Source organism: Acipenser ruthenus, chromosome 2 (genome assembly GCF_902713425.1).
Source record: "Acipenser ruthenus chromosome 2, fAciRut3.2 maternal haplotype, whole genome shotgun sequence".
Taxonomy (NCBI): domain Eukaryota; kingdom Metazoa; phylum Chordata; class Actinopteri; order Acipenseriformes; family Acipenseridae; genus Acipenser; species Acipenser ruthenus.
The window spans coordinates 66,433,240-66,448,986 of NC_081190.1; the positions used below are offsets into that span (position 1 = coordinate 66,433,240).

Genomic DNA, 15,747 nt, shown 5'->3' on the forward strand with positions numbered 1-15,747 from the left:
TTAAAATGCTCACTTGAGGTGTGCAGGGTTTGCCGGTTCACGCCACAAACCTCCGCCCTGTCACACAAACTTGATTTAATTAATCAAATGGGCGTAAATGGTAGTATAAAACATTATAATAGCCCTTAAAGCTTTCTGAATAGGACCCACTATTGTATACTAGTATTGCTTCATATCTAGACCATATCTGTAATATTAGGCTACGATATAGGATCAAAATCACTTCTCTTGCTCTTATATTATTATTATTATTATTATTATTATTATTAATTTCTTAGCAGACGCCCTTATCCAGGGCAACTTACAATTGTTACAAGATATCACATTATTTTTACATACAATTACCCATTTATACAGTTGGGTTTTTACTGGAGCAATCTAGGTAAAGTACCTTGCTCAAGGGTACAGCAGCAGTGTCCCCCACCTGGGATTGACACCAGAACCCTCCAGTCAAGAGGCCAGAGCCCTAACCACTACTCCACACTGCTGCCCTCCACACTTATACAGACTGGGGTTCCTAATTTAAACCTAAAGACACATGATAATTGCACTTCATGAGCGCGCTCTTCTTTCTGTTTCTATTTGTTTTACAAGAAGCTAGCTGAAAGTTTGAAGTGAAGTTGTGAACAGTAAGCGGTTAAGCATAATTATGTGAATTCAAACACAATTATAGCCTTTACTTGGTCATACCTATATTATTAAAAATAATGTTATTCTTCTTAATATTTTCTTGATTTAAAAAGCTGTAAAACAAAGTGTAGTGTCAATAACCACTTAGAGAGGTTTCCCCTTTCCTTCAGTGCTCAGTCCTTTCACTTTCCCGTGATTCTCCTTAATGATTTTTGGACTCTATGACAAGGGGATGGGCGTAATAGCAAGCTTGGGATTTCTATTTATAGAACGTTTAAGATTCAAATTAAGATAATTAGAGGAATGAAACTATGTTGAAAAGGAAGGAAACTATTTTCAATGACTATGTTAGCTTAAAAAATCTTAAAGGGGATATAAATTAATTTTGCATAACTGGTGGATGTAGTTTGGTCTTCTATCATCCAAAAATAATGTACAGTATAAAGCTGCAATGTTGAGGATTTGTGATTTAATCTTTTAACCACAACACAAACAAATCATTTTTGTTGTAATTTTGTTGTAATACTATACAAAGATTCTGAAATAATTACTTTGTACTATAATTATATACAAAAGAGATATCAGTTTTTTCAGTACATCCTACATCTTCAAATGTGTTACTGTGCTTATAAAAAGCTTAGGAAATACATCCATTAGCCCAAAAAAGACTTATTTCAAAAGAAGACTGACCACTTTTATATAAATATTGGCATTGTTCTTCTATTGTATTATTACATATTACTTCCTTAAACATTGTTACTGTCTTATACCACCTTTATTCCTAAAGTGTCAAACAGAATGTGAAAGCAAGCTTGTTTTTTTCAGAATGAATGTAAGGCCCCAGTTAATATTTTACATGACTAGTACTGTCTCCTGCCAAATTGTGTTTCCTTGAAAATGCATGAGTGGAAAAAAGCCAGAATGGACCATTTTCTGGGACTATTGATTAATGCTCAACCACCATCGTAAGATTTAAGATTAAGATTATGTTTAACTTTATGTTTTTTTTAAAGTATCTGGTGTATTCCAGATCTGTCTTGCTTTCATTTTATAATACTGTTAGTTGTTAACTTTTAGTAGTTGTTTCACAATGGTTTATACAGTGAAGTTACTCATAATCTTTAAAATGGTGTATTTTTTTTAAAGAAAACAAACCCGTTTTTGCATACTCAAACAAAATACAAATCAAAGGTTTGTTCCGCACCTGGACTTCTGCTTGTCATTGATAGCAACTCCGTCATTTTATATAGACTAGACTATTGAACAAGTGTGTTGCCTGTCAAGTTTAATAATGTCATTCATCTTTTTATTTTTATATTTTATTTAATTTTTTTACATTTTTATTTTTTGAAAATGAACCTTTTCCTTGGGTACTGAATACTCAGATAGAGAGATGTCTCAAATAAGAGTATGGATTGGCTGTAAAATATTGAAATATGATGGCAAAACAGAAAGAAACAAATTTGAAATTGCTAAAGTCTGTATTGAAAGTAAAGACGCATATCTTTCAGGGCCAAAAGTTCAAATCTCAAGACATCACCTGCTGGTAGCAAGAACACCCTGTGCTATCTGTCAGATATTATACAGGATTTGTTTGTTGGGAGCTGATCTCTGTGTATCATGGGGGACAGGTGCACACGACTAACAGGAAGCAGTTACAATGGTATTTTGTTGTGGGGCGTTCTGCTAAGACTGGTACCACATTCAGCACTTAAATCTGAAGAAAGCAAAAGACAAAGAATATTAGTGACTGCTACTGCTGTTTCCTGATACCTGGGACCTCTTTGCTTGAACCAGCGTATCAACATCTGGAGCAAATGACTGGGCTGAGGATATCTTGAGTATTGAGTTAATAAGTTGAGAACAAAATTTAGATGTGTTGATATTGTTGACAGAGAAAGCTTGATGCTTCTCAGGACATTATTTCAGCAGATTTTAGCATCATTTCTTCAAAAACTTAAAACTTAAACAGAAAATGGTTTTGAAGAAAATGGGCAATCACATAGCTTGCCTTAACAGCAGCATCACTTAAAGGTTACAAGCATTACAAGCTTAAAATGTTACAAGCATTCATAAACATTGATTGCTGCTTTTTCAATGACTGTTAATTCAGAGATTTATCTACATGTAACTTTCCTATATGTTTATCATATTTCTTGCCATGGTTTTCTTCAGAGTCTTTTAATGTTGTATTGTTTCACAACAACCACATGTTGCTAACAAATTAAGCACGTTGGCTTTCCATTCATGTCCACAAAGAAATGCGAAATTCCACATTTCTCTTGAAACACACAGCACTCTTGGTACACCTTACTCTTCACGGATAAAGACAGAACTTACAAATCAGAACTAAAACCCTTTTTCTGGTATCACTGGTGCCGTAACTTGAACCAGCTGACGCATTGCCGTCTCACCCACGTGGTCGCCGATTGACAGCAATCACAGCAACATGACAATCTGCGTTGCTCATGCAAAGGAACTCGCTCAGAGGCATGTTTGAACATGTGTTCTAAGAGGTGACGGTGAGTAAAATAATCAGTATGTGCCATTTAAAAGGAATGTAAATATGCTATGTATGATAATTGTTGTTAAATACTGTACTATAATTTGGAGGTTTTGGGTTCGTCTTTGTATTTTTATAACTGTGTATAACAGGGTACCAGATCAGGCCCGCCATACGAAACGAGTTTGACACCCCTGCTCTAAGTCCTTCTGACCTAGGCTCAAAAGAAAGTGGTCCACAAAGGCCTCAGCTGACATGTGGCTGGTCATGTACAAAATGAATACTGCCTTATTTCGGTGTTGAGGTATATAAGAATACACCATTTTGTTTCCCTAAGCGGCCCTTGGACCCCCACATATAATTTGCCTACTTCAGATGTTCAATTGCCTACCATTTCTGTGAACCCTATGTCTGCCACTGTCCACACTATGCATTTAAACCTGCTTAAAAGTACTAAATACTGTTAGCGTCTACGTTATGCAGCTTTTAATATCATACTCGAGAACTAGACTCGAGACCACATCAGGGGGTAATCTCTAATATCCCAAAATACTTTCTGATGTTTTGGCACGTGAACATTACAAAAACAGTACTCAGAACAGGCGCATGAAAAAGTTGAGAATGACTACTGCTATACCACTTTTAGGCTTATGTTGTAAAATGGTGGATTGTGGAACGACGTGGTCAAATGCCGATATCAAGGCACTTATTGATATCTGGAGCACTGAAATCGTTCAAGGAGAGTTCAAAACGAAATGCACACATTTATGATAAAATGTCTACTTGCATGCTTTGAAGCAGGCTTTGGAAAAACACCTTACCAGTGCAGGAGTCTATGCAAAGCTTGCCTACGGCGAGACTGTTGTTGGCTTCTCCATCGCTGATATCTTGTGTTTTTAAGAAACAAACCCATAATGTCATGCTAAGCAGCGCTATGTCTTTTGTGGGCATGGGCTTCTCATTTGCAAGGTTGTAAACAGTGCATGGTGGGATACTATCGCATTAAGTCCCACTGTCCATTGCGCTGCTAGGGACTGTAACCAAACTACTTTAATAGTGTGTGTACTCATTAAGCCTGACTAAACATAAAACTGTACTTTAGCGTGGATGCTTTGAGTTGGATTAATTAAAACATTTTTTAGTACGATTCTCGAGATTGGTTATGTAGTGTGGACAGGGCCTTAGCCAGCAAGTTTGGGCAGCAATTAATCTCTGAATAAATTAGTCTTTATGTAAGGGTCTACCTCAGGGTTCAGTCCTTGGACCAATCCTTGTTGTCCTCTATGTGGATGATCTGAAAAAGTTTAGCATCATTTCTAGAATTTTAGGATTGAGACATGATGAAAAAAAAAACAACCCAAAAAACAATATGAACATCATTTAGATCTTTTATTTAACATCATGTATTCAAGGAAACTACAAAATGGTATCGCAAAAGTCTATCGGAAGCCATAATAGTAGTACAGTATTTTTCATGTTAGATTTCGAAATGTCAAATTGTTCAATTTTTGTCCATTTTTCGTTAAATTATGTAAAACTACAAAACGGTATGTAATTCAATATGTTAACCTAACATTATTCAGCAGGTTTTATTTGACTTTATGAAGCAAAATTAGTTCATTCTAAAGGGTATTGCAAAGTTGTACATTTGTATGCTGCCGATACTATTTTGTATATGGCAGGATACTCTGTACAGGCAGCACAGAGGGATTTGCAGGCTACATTCAGTATTGTACAGCACATTTCAGGGCAAATTTATTACTTAATGTATCCAAGACCAAAACAATGCTGTTCTGTTCTAATAGGATGAATATTATAAATGTGTCTTGGGTTATTGCTACATTACATGGAGAGTTACTAGAGAAAGTTTTTTTTTTATAAATATCTAGGTATATGGATTGATGAGATATTACTTTTAGTTCATATTGATAAACAGGTTAAAATTAGTGACTGCTACTATTTTCGATTCATGGTGATTATATTTATCAGTTTACTTGTAAGCAGTTTTGACATAAATTAGATGTACTGTTAATTCATGTGGCTGGTTTGTTCTAGTGTTCTCCTCTGACACATCATTGTCATATGTACATAAAACTAGGCTGGCTTGCACTTAAGAATCAGAGGCTTTTTCATTGGCATCGTTTTGTGTTCAATGTTTTTAAAGGTTCGGTGCCTCCTTATTTGAGTGCTCTGGTAGAAAGTACGAGCATTGGCTATAGTTTACACTCTTGGGATTCTGTTAATGTGGCTGTTCCAAGGGTTTTAACTCATATGGGGTGAATTATCTTTTGCATATATACTTCCAAAGACCAGTAATTGTTTCCATCACGATGGAATTTGATAATCTGTCTTTCTCTGGTTTTAAAGATCGTATTAGGGCATTAGAACCATCTACCAATGCTTCTCCTTCAGTCCACATTAGCAAATAGATATGTTTTATTTATTCAATTCTTTGATTAAAAGCTGTGCTGTTAAACTAGGGCAAAATTGGGAAACATTCAATTTGAGTTGCTCCTTTATAGAGCTGGCGTAGTCGGATTACTGCACGGTGTGGTGGTGACTTAGCCTGAGTGTAGTTGCCCCCGCTGTAGCTGTGCACACCCCTGTACAGGTTTGCCCCCACACCCCACCCCACCCCACCCCACATTCTTGCAATCAGCACAAATATAATGTAAAGCCTTGACTAAATTAGAGAACAAATATGGTGATGAGTTTACTGGAAGGGATCTGTAATAAAATATAGTATAGTTGAAAAGTTCACCCTTTCAGAGCACCCCAGTCACTGACTTTAACTGTGGGTCTCACTTTGTGAGTAGTGAGGCATGACAGACATTAATCAAACACTGCATTAGATAACAGACCATGAGACAAACACAGACAAATCATATCAAATGTATTAAATATAAAAGAAAATCAACACACAAAACTATGTATAATACAGAACATCATGATGATGTCAAATTCACAATAACACTTAAAAATGTTAGATATTGTTTTAGCAAGGAGGAATGACAGCTACTGGGGTATGACATTTTGCAGTAAGTGCTGATGTTGGATATTCAGTCACTTTTGTTTTGGATTAAAACAAAAATAATTACAAAAAATAATTACAAACTCAAGGTAAAGTGACAGGGAAAAGTGCTGGGTAACCTAGTAGTGTACTTTTGCACCTAAAGGCAATCAACACTTAACAGAGGAAATAAATCAGCTTTAAGAAGCAAGACGTTTTAGACCTTGTTGTAACTTTCAATTATTTTTCATATTTATGTGATAGTGAAGCTTGGTGACTGTGTTCATGGCCATAACTAGCTAGAAATACTGCCAGCTATAGCTTGAAACCTAACTTTGAACTCGGTAGAATGTTAGCTCTGGTTGCGACGCTGACTGTGTTTTATTCAAGGCTGCTATCCCAGATAAAGCATTACTCTTCACAGATCAGGTAGCAACAAAGTGCATCCTTTGGTTGCACGTATCTATTCATACTTGAGTGACACAGTCATAGATCTTTTATTAAACCATGTGGCAGTCTAGTTCCCCCTAGCTACTGTAGCTATGCTCGATACACACCTTACATGTATGTAAAATCCTATAGTTCTTATGTAGACTAATATTTTCTCTAAATAAATATGATACACAGAAACTAAGCTGCCAATTAAAAAAAAACAAAAAAAAAAACACTTGTATAACAGCTCTTGTAATAACTCGCGTTTAGCAAACAGCAAGCGTTCAATAAATCAAATTGCATCCTCAACACAAACATAACACTTCACAACAGCAATGTATAAATAAAATGGATAATAACAAAGCAAATTTAACTTAAAACTATTGCTTTACAAAAGAAACACATCAATCTGTACAGTGATAAAAGGAAGGCAGGCCTCCTGTACAGTACATATCACGCTTACTACTGGTAATCTAGCTACTCTCCATTTATAGTGTACACAGCCCGGTAGAATTTATTTTAAAATACAATCAGTGTGTCATTTTAATGTCTTACAATGTATTATAAGACTGTAAAGCTACTTGAATAGCTGTCAACCATAGATTCTGGGCTAAAAGGTATATGTATATATATTTTTTTTCTGTTGTTCCTTATATTTACCTGTTGGCCTATACCCGTCATAGATTGTTTAGATCTAGTATGTTACCACATCCTTTATGGTGGTGGTAATTATATTGTACTGTACCTCAGAATATATATGTGGTTCTGGGAGTGTACTCTTGTATAACAGTTTTTGTACAGAATGAATTATAAAAAAACCAGAACACCAGAATAATTTCCTTCTAGCTGGCAATAATTGATTCAACTTTTTATAATAATTTTGCACTGTAATTTCACTAAAACAGGGCATCATTTAGTTGAAGAAGGTGAAGAAAATTACATGGATGTTGGTACTGTATTTTTAGAGCACCTGAAACTCTAATCTACATGTAATCCATTCTCAATGCTGTTCTACCCACCTTTGTTAAATTTACACTGCATCAGACAGTGTTGTGTTATGTGACAACACTGCTGACCCCTGTAGGTGAGACGAGGTAATGAGAAATGAGCTTGAAAAAAACTAGAGAAATGCAACACTGCATTTCCCAGCACACCCAGTACTAATAAATATTTGGGACTGGGTTAGCTGCCTTAATCTACTTGATTATGAGATGCACTGGTTCTGACTTCAAACTCATAGTTTAATGTACTATTTACAATCTTTGTACAAAACAATAGGCGATTCATTATTATAGAAAGACAGACTATATTTACAGGGTTAGAAAGTAACATAAGTCCTGCACCCAGTTCTGAGTTTCATAACTCCACTCAGTTAAGTGTATTATTTAAATGTTTAGGAGCCAAGAGCAAGCCTGCACAAACAACAGTAAACCTACATATCCAGGCAGTAGCTGTGAGTTCAGAAAACAAACTGCAGGGATCTCATATTCCTGACACCTGGTCATTTCAATAAGAATATACAAGGGTAGTTCTGAAACCGAGAATTGAGTTTGGGGTTTGCGTGAGTTTAATAATTGATGTGGTCTGGCTTAATACTGGTAAGGAATGATGATAACACATTACATGAAATATTTTTGGAATAAACACATCAGACCTTTATGGATTACAATACATTTCAAATAATAATAATACTACTAATAATAATAATAATAATAATAATACTGCCTGTGCTGCATTTATCTATGCATTAAGTGCATTATTATACAGCCTTTTTCTGGTAAATAATAAAAAAACACTTTACCACACATTGACTTTTACTTTTAATTTATTTCTATGCATAGCTGCAGGTGGTTGAGTGACCCAGGTCAGGGTTGGTTATTGTCTATACAATGTCCCGTACTTTACAAGAAACGTGTTTGAGCAATGAAAGAAAATACATATAGTAATATTCATCAACCAGCAAATGCAATATATAGAATGTTCTTTGAGATCTCTAATGTCTGTAAAAAAATATTTGAAAGGCAGTATATATTTTGTAATATCTTTGCTGAAAGCTAATTGCCCATAGTTTAAAATGCACTTTCTTTCCTTCACTGTGTAGTATTTTTAAACTGTGTGTCTGGCAATACAGTGTGCCGGATTTCAGATTCCCATTGCTTAGCAATTTGATGGATTCCAGGTTTGATTTGCTACCTCCCTCTGATATTTTCAAGTGCACGTGTTATTAGGAGTCAACTTTTCCATACGTTCCCTCAGGAGGTCTGTAGAACTTTGGAAAAGCCATCAGCTGCAGCTTGTTGAAAGCATACTTCCTACAGCGGATATTCTTCTGCACATTCTCAATCCGGCATCCTTCTCTGGTGAAAAAGCCAAGAGAAAAACAGCACTCATAAAAAAACAAAGGAAATACAATAGAACATCCCAGTGGGGAGGATAATATAATACAAACCAGTAATGTACCTCTAGTAAAGACGCATCACATTGATACATCACTCATGTGCCAACATGTGTCACCATGCAAATGCAGTTATTGTCATTTCAAACTTTTTATTTTATTATTATCACAGACGTAGCCAGCCAACCAAAAATAACAGAGGCACTTACCCGTGCCTCACCCCCCCCCCCCCCCAAGTTTTTATAACGGAACAGAAAAAGATATGAGGACATTCTTATATGTTGTTTATTTAAATACAAAAGTTTATTTAACAGGTTTTTTTTACGGAATATGTTACAATCAGAGAATTTTGATTTCCTGAGGTTCTAAATTTTACTGATAATAAATTGACAATTGGCAGATAATAATGCGAGCTTTTTGGCTGACCGGTCGATCTGATAGGCTGTTTGGCTGTGTTCTGACTTGTACTCATGAATATGCATTTGACTTCTATTAATGTGATTGGCCAACTGCGAGGCTCCTTGCAAACCACAGCACTATGAACTCTCACAACCTTCAACTCAATTACCAGCGTCATTCACGCGCTGTCTTAAATAAACCTTGAAGTATCCCACTTGCTTCAAATGCAAGTCAAATGAGTCTAAATACACCAGGAATGGACATTTAGTGTTTCTGGTTTTCGGGTTTTATTTCTGAGCGCTATATGCGCACAATAAGGGATAAAATGCATTTTATTTTGCAGCAAAGCAACTTGTAAAAGGGCCTAAATAAATATTAGTATGATTTTAACCGAGGCCCATGCCTCAGGTGCCTCATAGCTGGCTAAGGCCTTATTATTATTATTATTATTATTATTATTATTATTATTATTATTATTATTCTCGATAACTAAAAGGCAATAACAACGTACACATACAACTAGAAAATAAATTCATTTTTAAAAAAGTACTCAGGACAGAAAATTGCACAAACCCCCCTGATAACTTACTGTACTCTTGTAGGAAACAATAATAATAAAAATCTCAAGGCACGTCACAAGAACAAAAAAGCGATTTAAATAATGACATTTACTTTAAATACATTTAAAAAAAGATGACATAATGTCCAATAAAACAAGAAAAACAATCACTACATACAACCACACATAACAGGTCAGACAATACGCCATATTCACGGAGCGGCCATGTTTTGGTTGAAAACGAGGCTTGGTGTGCGAGCAACCGTCATGGCCGCCGCAGCTACTGATAATATCACTGTGTGGACAAAATCTTTAATATGTGTTCCTCAAATAAGTAGAAGAAATTGACAATTGGCAGATAATAATGCGAGCATACAGCAGAAAGGGTACATATTCATGAAGTAGAAGGTAAATTAGAAAGCGTATTTGTGATCGGAAAGTGAATAAGCTACTAACCTATACTAGATTCGTAAAATATGTTTAGATCTCGCAGTTTTAGTTAGAGAACGTTTACTTTAATTAATATTGATGTTGATATTAAGCCTCTGTATTGTTTCACGTTTATTGGTTTGGTATAAGCATGTGTTAATTGTTTTCTAAATACAATTAAGAGGCAGGAGAATGGATGTAGCGTTATTAGATGTTAGGGCTAAGGCGTTCCGGTCAATGAAAAATAATTAGTCACTTTACCGGGTTCAGGTAACACCATTTCCAAAAAACCTAGGCTTGGTTTGTTTCTCCAAGCTTAGTTCTGTTCAGTTATTAATCTTCAGACAGCACCTGTAGAATTCCTTTTCCCTCTGGACACTTATCACTCTTCCTTAAATGCGCTTTACTTGCTTATCTGCTCCCTATTTTACTGCATTTAATCCTGTACTTTAAAGTACTGTAATCTGTCACAAGTTTTTTTAATCTGTAGTATTTTGCATTTAATTAGATCCTGATGTAACTATCACTGACACTTATCTGCTCCGTTATTGAATCGTATTTTCTCATATACTTGTACTTGCTAGAACTGAAGTCATTGTATTTTATCTTGCTCTAATTGTATTATTATTATTTATTATTATTTATTTCTTAGCAGACACCCTTATCCAGGGCGACTTACAATTGTTACAAGATATTACATTATACATTATTTCACATTATTTTTACATACAATTACCCATTTAAACAGTTGGGTTTTTACTGGAGCAATCTAGGTAAAGTACCTTGCTCAAGGGTACAACAGCAGTGTCCCTCAATGGGGATTGAACCCACGACCCTCTGGTCAGGAGTCCAGAGCCCTAACCACTACTCCACACTGCTGCCCCACTGTAAGTCGCCTGGATAAGGGCGTCTCCTAAGAAATAAATTATTATTTGTTTGTTTATTTAGCAGACGCCTTTTTCCAATAATAATAATAATAATAATAATAATAATAATAATAACCCCATTATTAAGATTCTGTTCAGTTGTATACTAATCCGCTGTTCCATTAGCACATTCAATGTTTTGTGTGTAGAACAAGTGTAAGTATAATAATAAGAAGGTAAGTAAAGATGTTTTAAAAATAAGAATCAAAACGTCCCTCTTTGTTATTCCTGTACAGTTTATTTGGAGTTAATGTAACGTTAAGGATCTCCTTTCTGAACAAGTATTGTGTAACTCAAGCATATTTTTTGTTAACTCGAGTTACTAAACGTTTTTGTAATTTTGTTCAGTTGTGCTTAATAAAGACTCTTTAGTACACTCAATGTGTCATATACATTGTTTTAATACAAACTGGGCATTGCATCCCACAAGACACATTCCCTTTAGTATCCATGCATAATCTCAAGCTTCTGCATCTTACTTATCTATTGATTAGGACTGATTGGAAATGCTCAATTGGCTCCCGGACAGTATAACTGAAATGTAATCAAATTGTGACTATGTACATATTCTTCATTATTCACACAGAAATGAAAGTTGAGGTTTCTCTTCAGAAAATATATATATGTACAGAACTTGGGAGTTTTAACATCTAAAAAGGACAATGTCCACTGGGTTATTTCTTAAATCAGAACCACAAAACGTAACGCAACAGTGGAACGCCATAACTTCTCCCCACTGCAGTTGGAGACATCAGCGACCGGAAGCTCGTTTTGAGTCTGGAGTAGAATGGAGTTTCCCATCCCTGACCTAACACAATCAGTTTCTGGACAAATTGACCATTCACAAATTGACAAACAAATTGACAAATTCACGAATTGAGAAATGAATTTACAAACACATTGATAAACTAACAGCCCGATAGTTTTGGCACAAATGACGCTCCATAGAATTGGTTGGAAGTGTAAGGCAAAAGCTTTGCCAAGTTATACAGATGTGGGAATCAATTAGAAACAGTCCCAAAACTCGGTTACACAAGGGCATCTGGCATACTTTAATAAAGACAATATATGCAGCACGTTCTCATGTTATTTGTCCTATCCAATAATTTATTTTATTAGTACTCAGTCAAAACAAAGAAAACATGCCTATTCGGGTCTAAAACTCTAATTGCATTAAAAAAGTAAGCAGCAGGTTGTTTGTAAGCGAGGTAGCTGTGCTAGATCGTACCAGTACTGATTTAACTTGGATACAACCGACAGGAACACTTTTTGTCTGCGCTGACTTTCCAGTTTGTTTTCTGAAAGCTGTTTATTTTACGTTCTGTTCAGCAGCCTCAGTAGTAGCCTTTCATTTAATTTGTGACCCTCCCATATATTCAATTTACTGGTTTGACTTCTTTGGGTTCCACTTGTTATTTCAACTGTTTATTCGGTTACTTTGAACTAACTTGTGCTGGTATGGATGTGTTGCTGGCTATTGCAAACTCATTTTAAGCGATTAGTTCGAGTACGTGTATTAAATCTGCAGAAGAAAGTTTGGAAATTCAACGACAAAGCCTTACAGTTCTAATCTGAAAGCACAAACATAAAAATGACTACTTGCCTTTTGCTTGCTGATGTGACCCTTTATAAGATGTCAGTCTAAACATCTGCCACATAATGGACACGTGCAAAAAGATTCTCGTTAGGCCAGAAGAGGTTTCTTCAGGTCAGACAGCTTATCAAGTGCAGATGAAATGTCACATATCACATGGGATCAGCTGGCAAAAACAAGGCATTCCCAGGGGCTAATGTAAAGGGAATAATGTCCAAGCATTTTTCAATTAAGAAAAACAACTATATATTTTTATCTAGACTCCATTTCTTGCACAAAACACAATTTGTTTTTCTGTCTGGCAACACATAATGTACTTGTGAGACTGGATTTTATATACTACAGAGGGGTGGCTAAGCATTGTATCATATGTGATACAGAAGCAGGCATTTCAGGGTCAATGGTTTGTAAACCATATCTTGAAGTATGGTGTCTGTGTTAATCTTACAATTGTGTAAATAAATTGTCTCTACACTGTAGCTTTGAAGGGTTGACAGCTTTATAAAATCACTGCTAAAAATGGGTTAATTAGCTATGATCAAACTGGACTTAGTGTGTGTACTAAATATGAAGTCAACATCTCAGAAGGTATTAATCATCATGAAACCAAAAAGCCAAATGACCACAGTATGGCAGCCATATTAGGTCATAGGTCAAAGTGGGTTTCAGTAACATTAAAAAGAGACTGTACAATGAGGCTTTATTGCAGAACATAAAAAAAGTATACAATTATCCAAATGTAGGATAGTGTAACTAAAATTAAATATAAAAATACATTTCAGAAAGTAAACACGCTTCAAAATTAAATCTGACTCTGGTTAAAAAAAATGATGCATATTTCCAAAAGGGAAGATACATACATTTTTTCCCCAGAACAAGCATTATAAATAGTAGTGTTTGAAAGTAACATTTGCAGACAAATGTAGTGGTGTATGTTCTTATTGAAACTTACAACAGTCATATAAACTGCATTCAGTTGTCTAATCAAAATAACGTGTTTTTTTTTTTTTTACACAAATGAAGTAATGACACATATTAATAGTATCACTAGTAAAATTATGTATGATATAGTAAAAACATAAGCAAGTTAGTCTTCGTCCATCTGAAACTAAGATTTGTCACATGTTATTCTGTCCCAGAACTATACAGTACCAAACAAATACAAAATAAACCAGGCTAAATTAACCAGGCAAAGTTAAGAGTTTCTTTACATTTTTTTTTTTGTTCATCACATTGTAAATAAGTTAAATTAAAAGTAAATGCTGCATTGTAAACATTAAACAAGACAAACAGCAGTTCATTGATACTTGGCAAGAAGAAAAACAAGACTTAAAATCAGCCACACAACCAGCAAGTGGGAGCTGACAAGCAGGAGAGCGATAGGATAGAAGTGTCGGGAAGTTGGCTTGTTATCAGCTATAGAGCCAGCCTCAGGGTCCTCCCATTCACTCAGGCCTCCCTGGGTGTGCCTACTGTTAAACAAGTGAAGAAGACAGAACACCAGCGGGTTAGTAACACTAGTCCACTTTGAGCAGACTGGCAAAACACCACTGATGATGGACTGTGAGAAGAGATGGACAGAAGTGCATATTTTATATATAATTATAAATATATAAAGTGATTAGTAATTAGAAGTAGTAGAATTATAGATGAGTTGTGTTAATGGACATGAGAAATGAAAATAGTTTGTTATATTTTGTCACCTAAACTATTTCAAAGCCCTTGAAACCAATGACGTGTGCTTGTACCAACATTCTTTTTACACCATGTTAATTTGCTTTTTAAAATTCTGTTGTTATTAATAAAAGCAAGACTAGTGTTCATAAAACTGCGCTATGCCGTTTTAAAAAGATATATTTGGTTGATTTAAATCTAGAAAAAAAGTATTTATATTCCAAAAACATCAGTAAAACACTACACAAATACTTTGCTTCAAACTGCACTATAGTTTAATATGGAGGACGAGCCAAGGTATAGAAAGCATCTACCAGTATGGAAAAATACAAGGTTTGTAACAAAAAAAAAAAAAATTGTCTGGGGTATAACCTAACTGTGACTTCTCTAGCTGAGTGCTGAATTTTGGTACTGGGACATAAAAATAGGGATGATGACAGTTACAAAAGCGTGGGAAAAAGGCCAGAGAAGCATTAAATCAAGCTCCTCTGCCTGAAGTATTTTTAATTAATAATTTGACATGCCTGTGATTTCAAAAAAAAAAAGTACTGTCATATGTCTTGTAACTATCGCTCAGGGCGATTTAAGTCTTTTTGGTCACGCGAGTCCCTGACTAAATTGTGCAACTGTTTCCTTGTGGTCACAAGACTTAAGTTAAAAGTCCCTGTAAATGCATATTTAATCAATTTTTTCATAGACATTTTAGGGCATTTCCTGGTATAGCCCCACCATTTTAATAGTTAAAAACACACATTAAGTCTTGATGACTGTTCAGAAAAACTATGGTCACTTCAGGTGGTAAAAAATGCAGACAGAAATTACTGTCAGAAATGCATTTTTACATACTTTTGGTTTTAGACCCTTCTACTTTGAAGTACAATCCGAGTACCCTTATGAGTATGACAACTCAGAGTACAAGAAAAAATTGCAGCCCCTAGTGTGTAGCATTGGATCTCAGCTCCAATTTTCTAAAACTGTGGACATGGCCCATTTGGAGAGGGGTGGTCAGTATTTTTGTTTGTATTTAAGCATCGTCTTATTCAATCATTGTGAAGGGGGTTGGTCACCAAACCTTTTCTTCACAATTATTGAATAAGCCCATTTATTGAAAAATACTTGCTTGCAGCTGTAATTTAGTGTTCACATTGGGGAGCATTACAAAATATGTTGTAATTAAAGAAACTATCCCAGATTGT

At 35.3% G+C, this 15,747-nt stretch overlaps 1 protein-coding gene across 1 annotated transcript in view; it reads right to left on the reverse strand.

Moving 5' to 3' along the window:
* Nucleotides 1-5,778: 5,778 nt before the first annotated feature.
* Nucleotides 5,779-15,747, reverse strand: part of inpp4b (inositol polyphosphate-4-phosphatase type II B) — a 211,291-nt gene continuing 201,322 nt past the window's right edge. Inside the window, exon 23 of the mRNA XM_058999293.1 lies at nt 5,779-8,932. Coding sequence (XP_058855276.1) covers nt 8,800-8,932 — 133 coding nt within the window. The 3' untranslated portion in view covers nt 5,779-8,799. The remainder of the gene's footprint in view (nt 8,933-15,747) is intronic.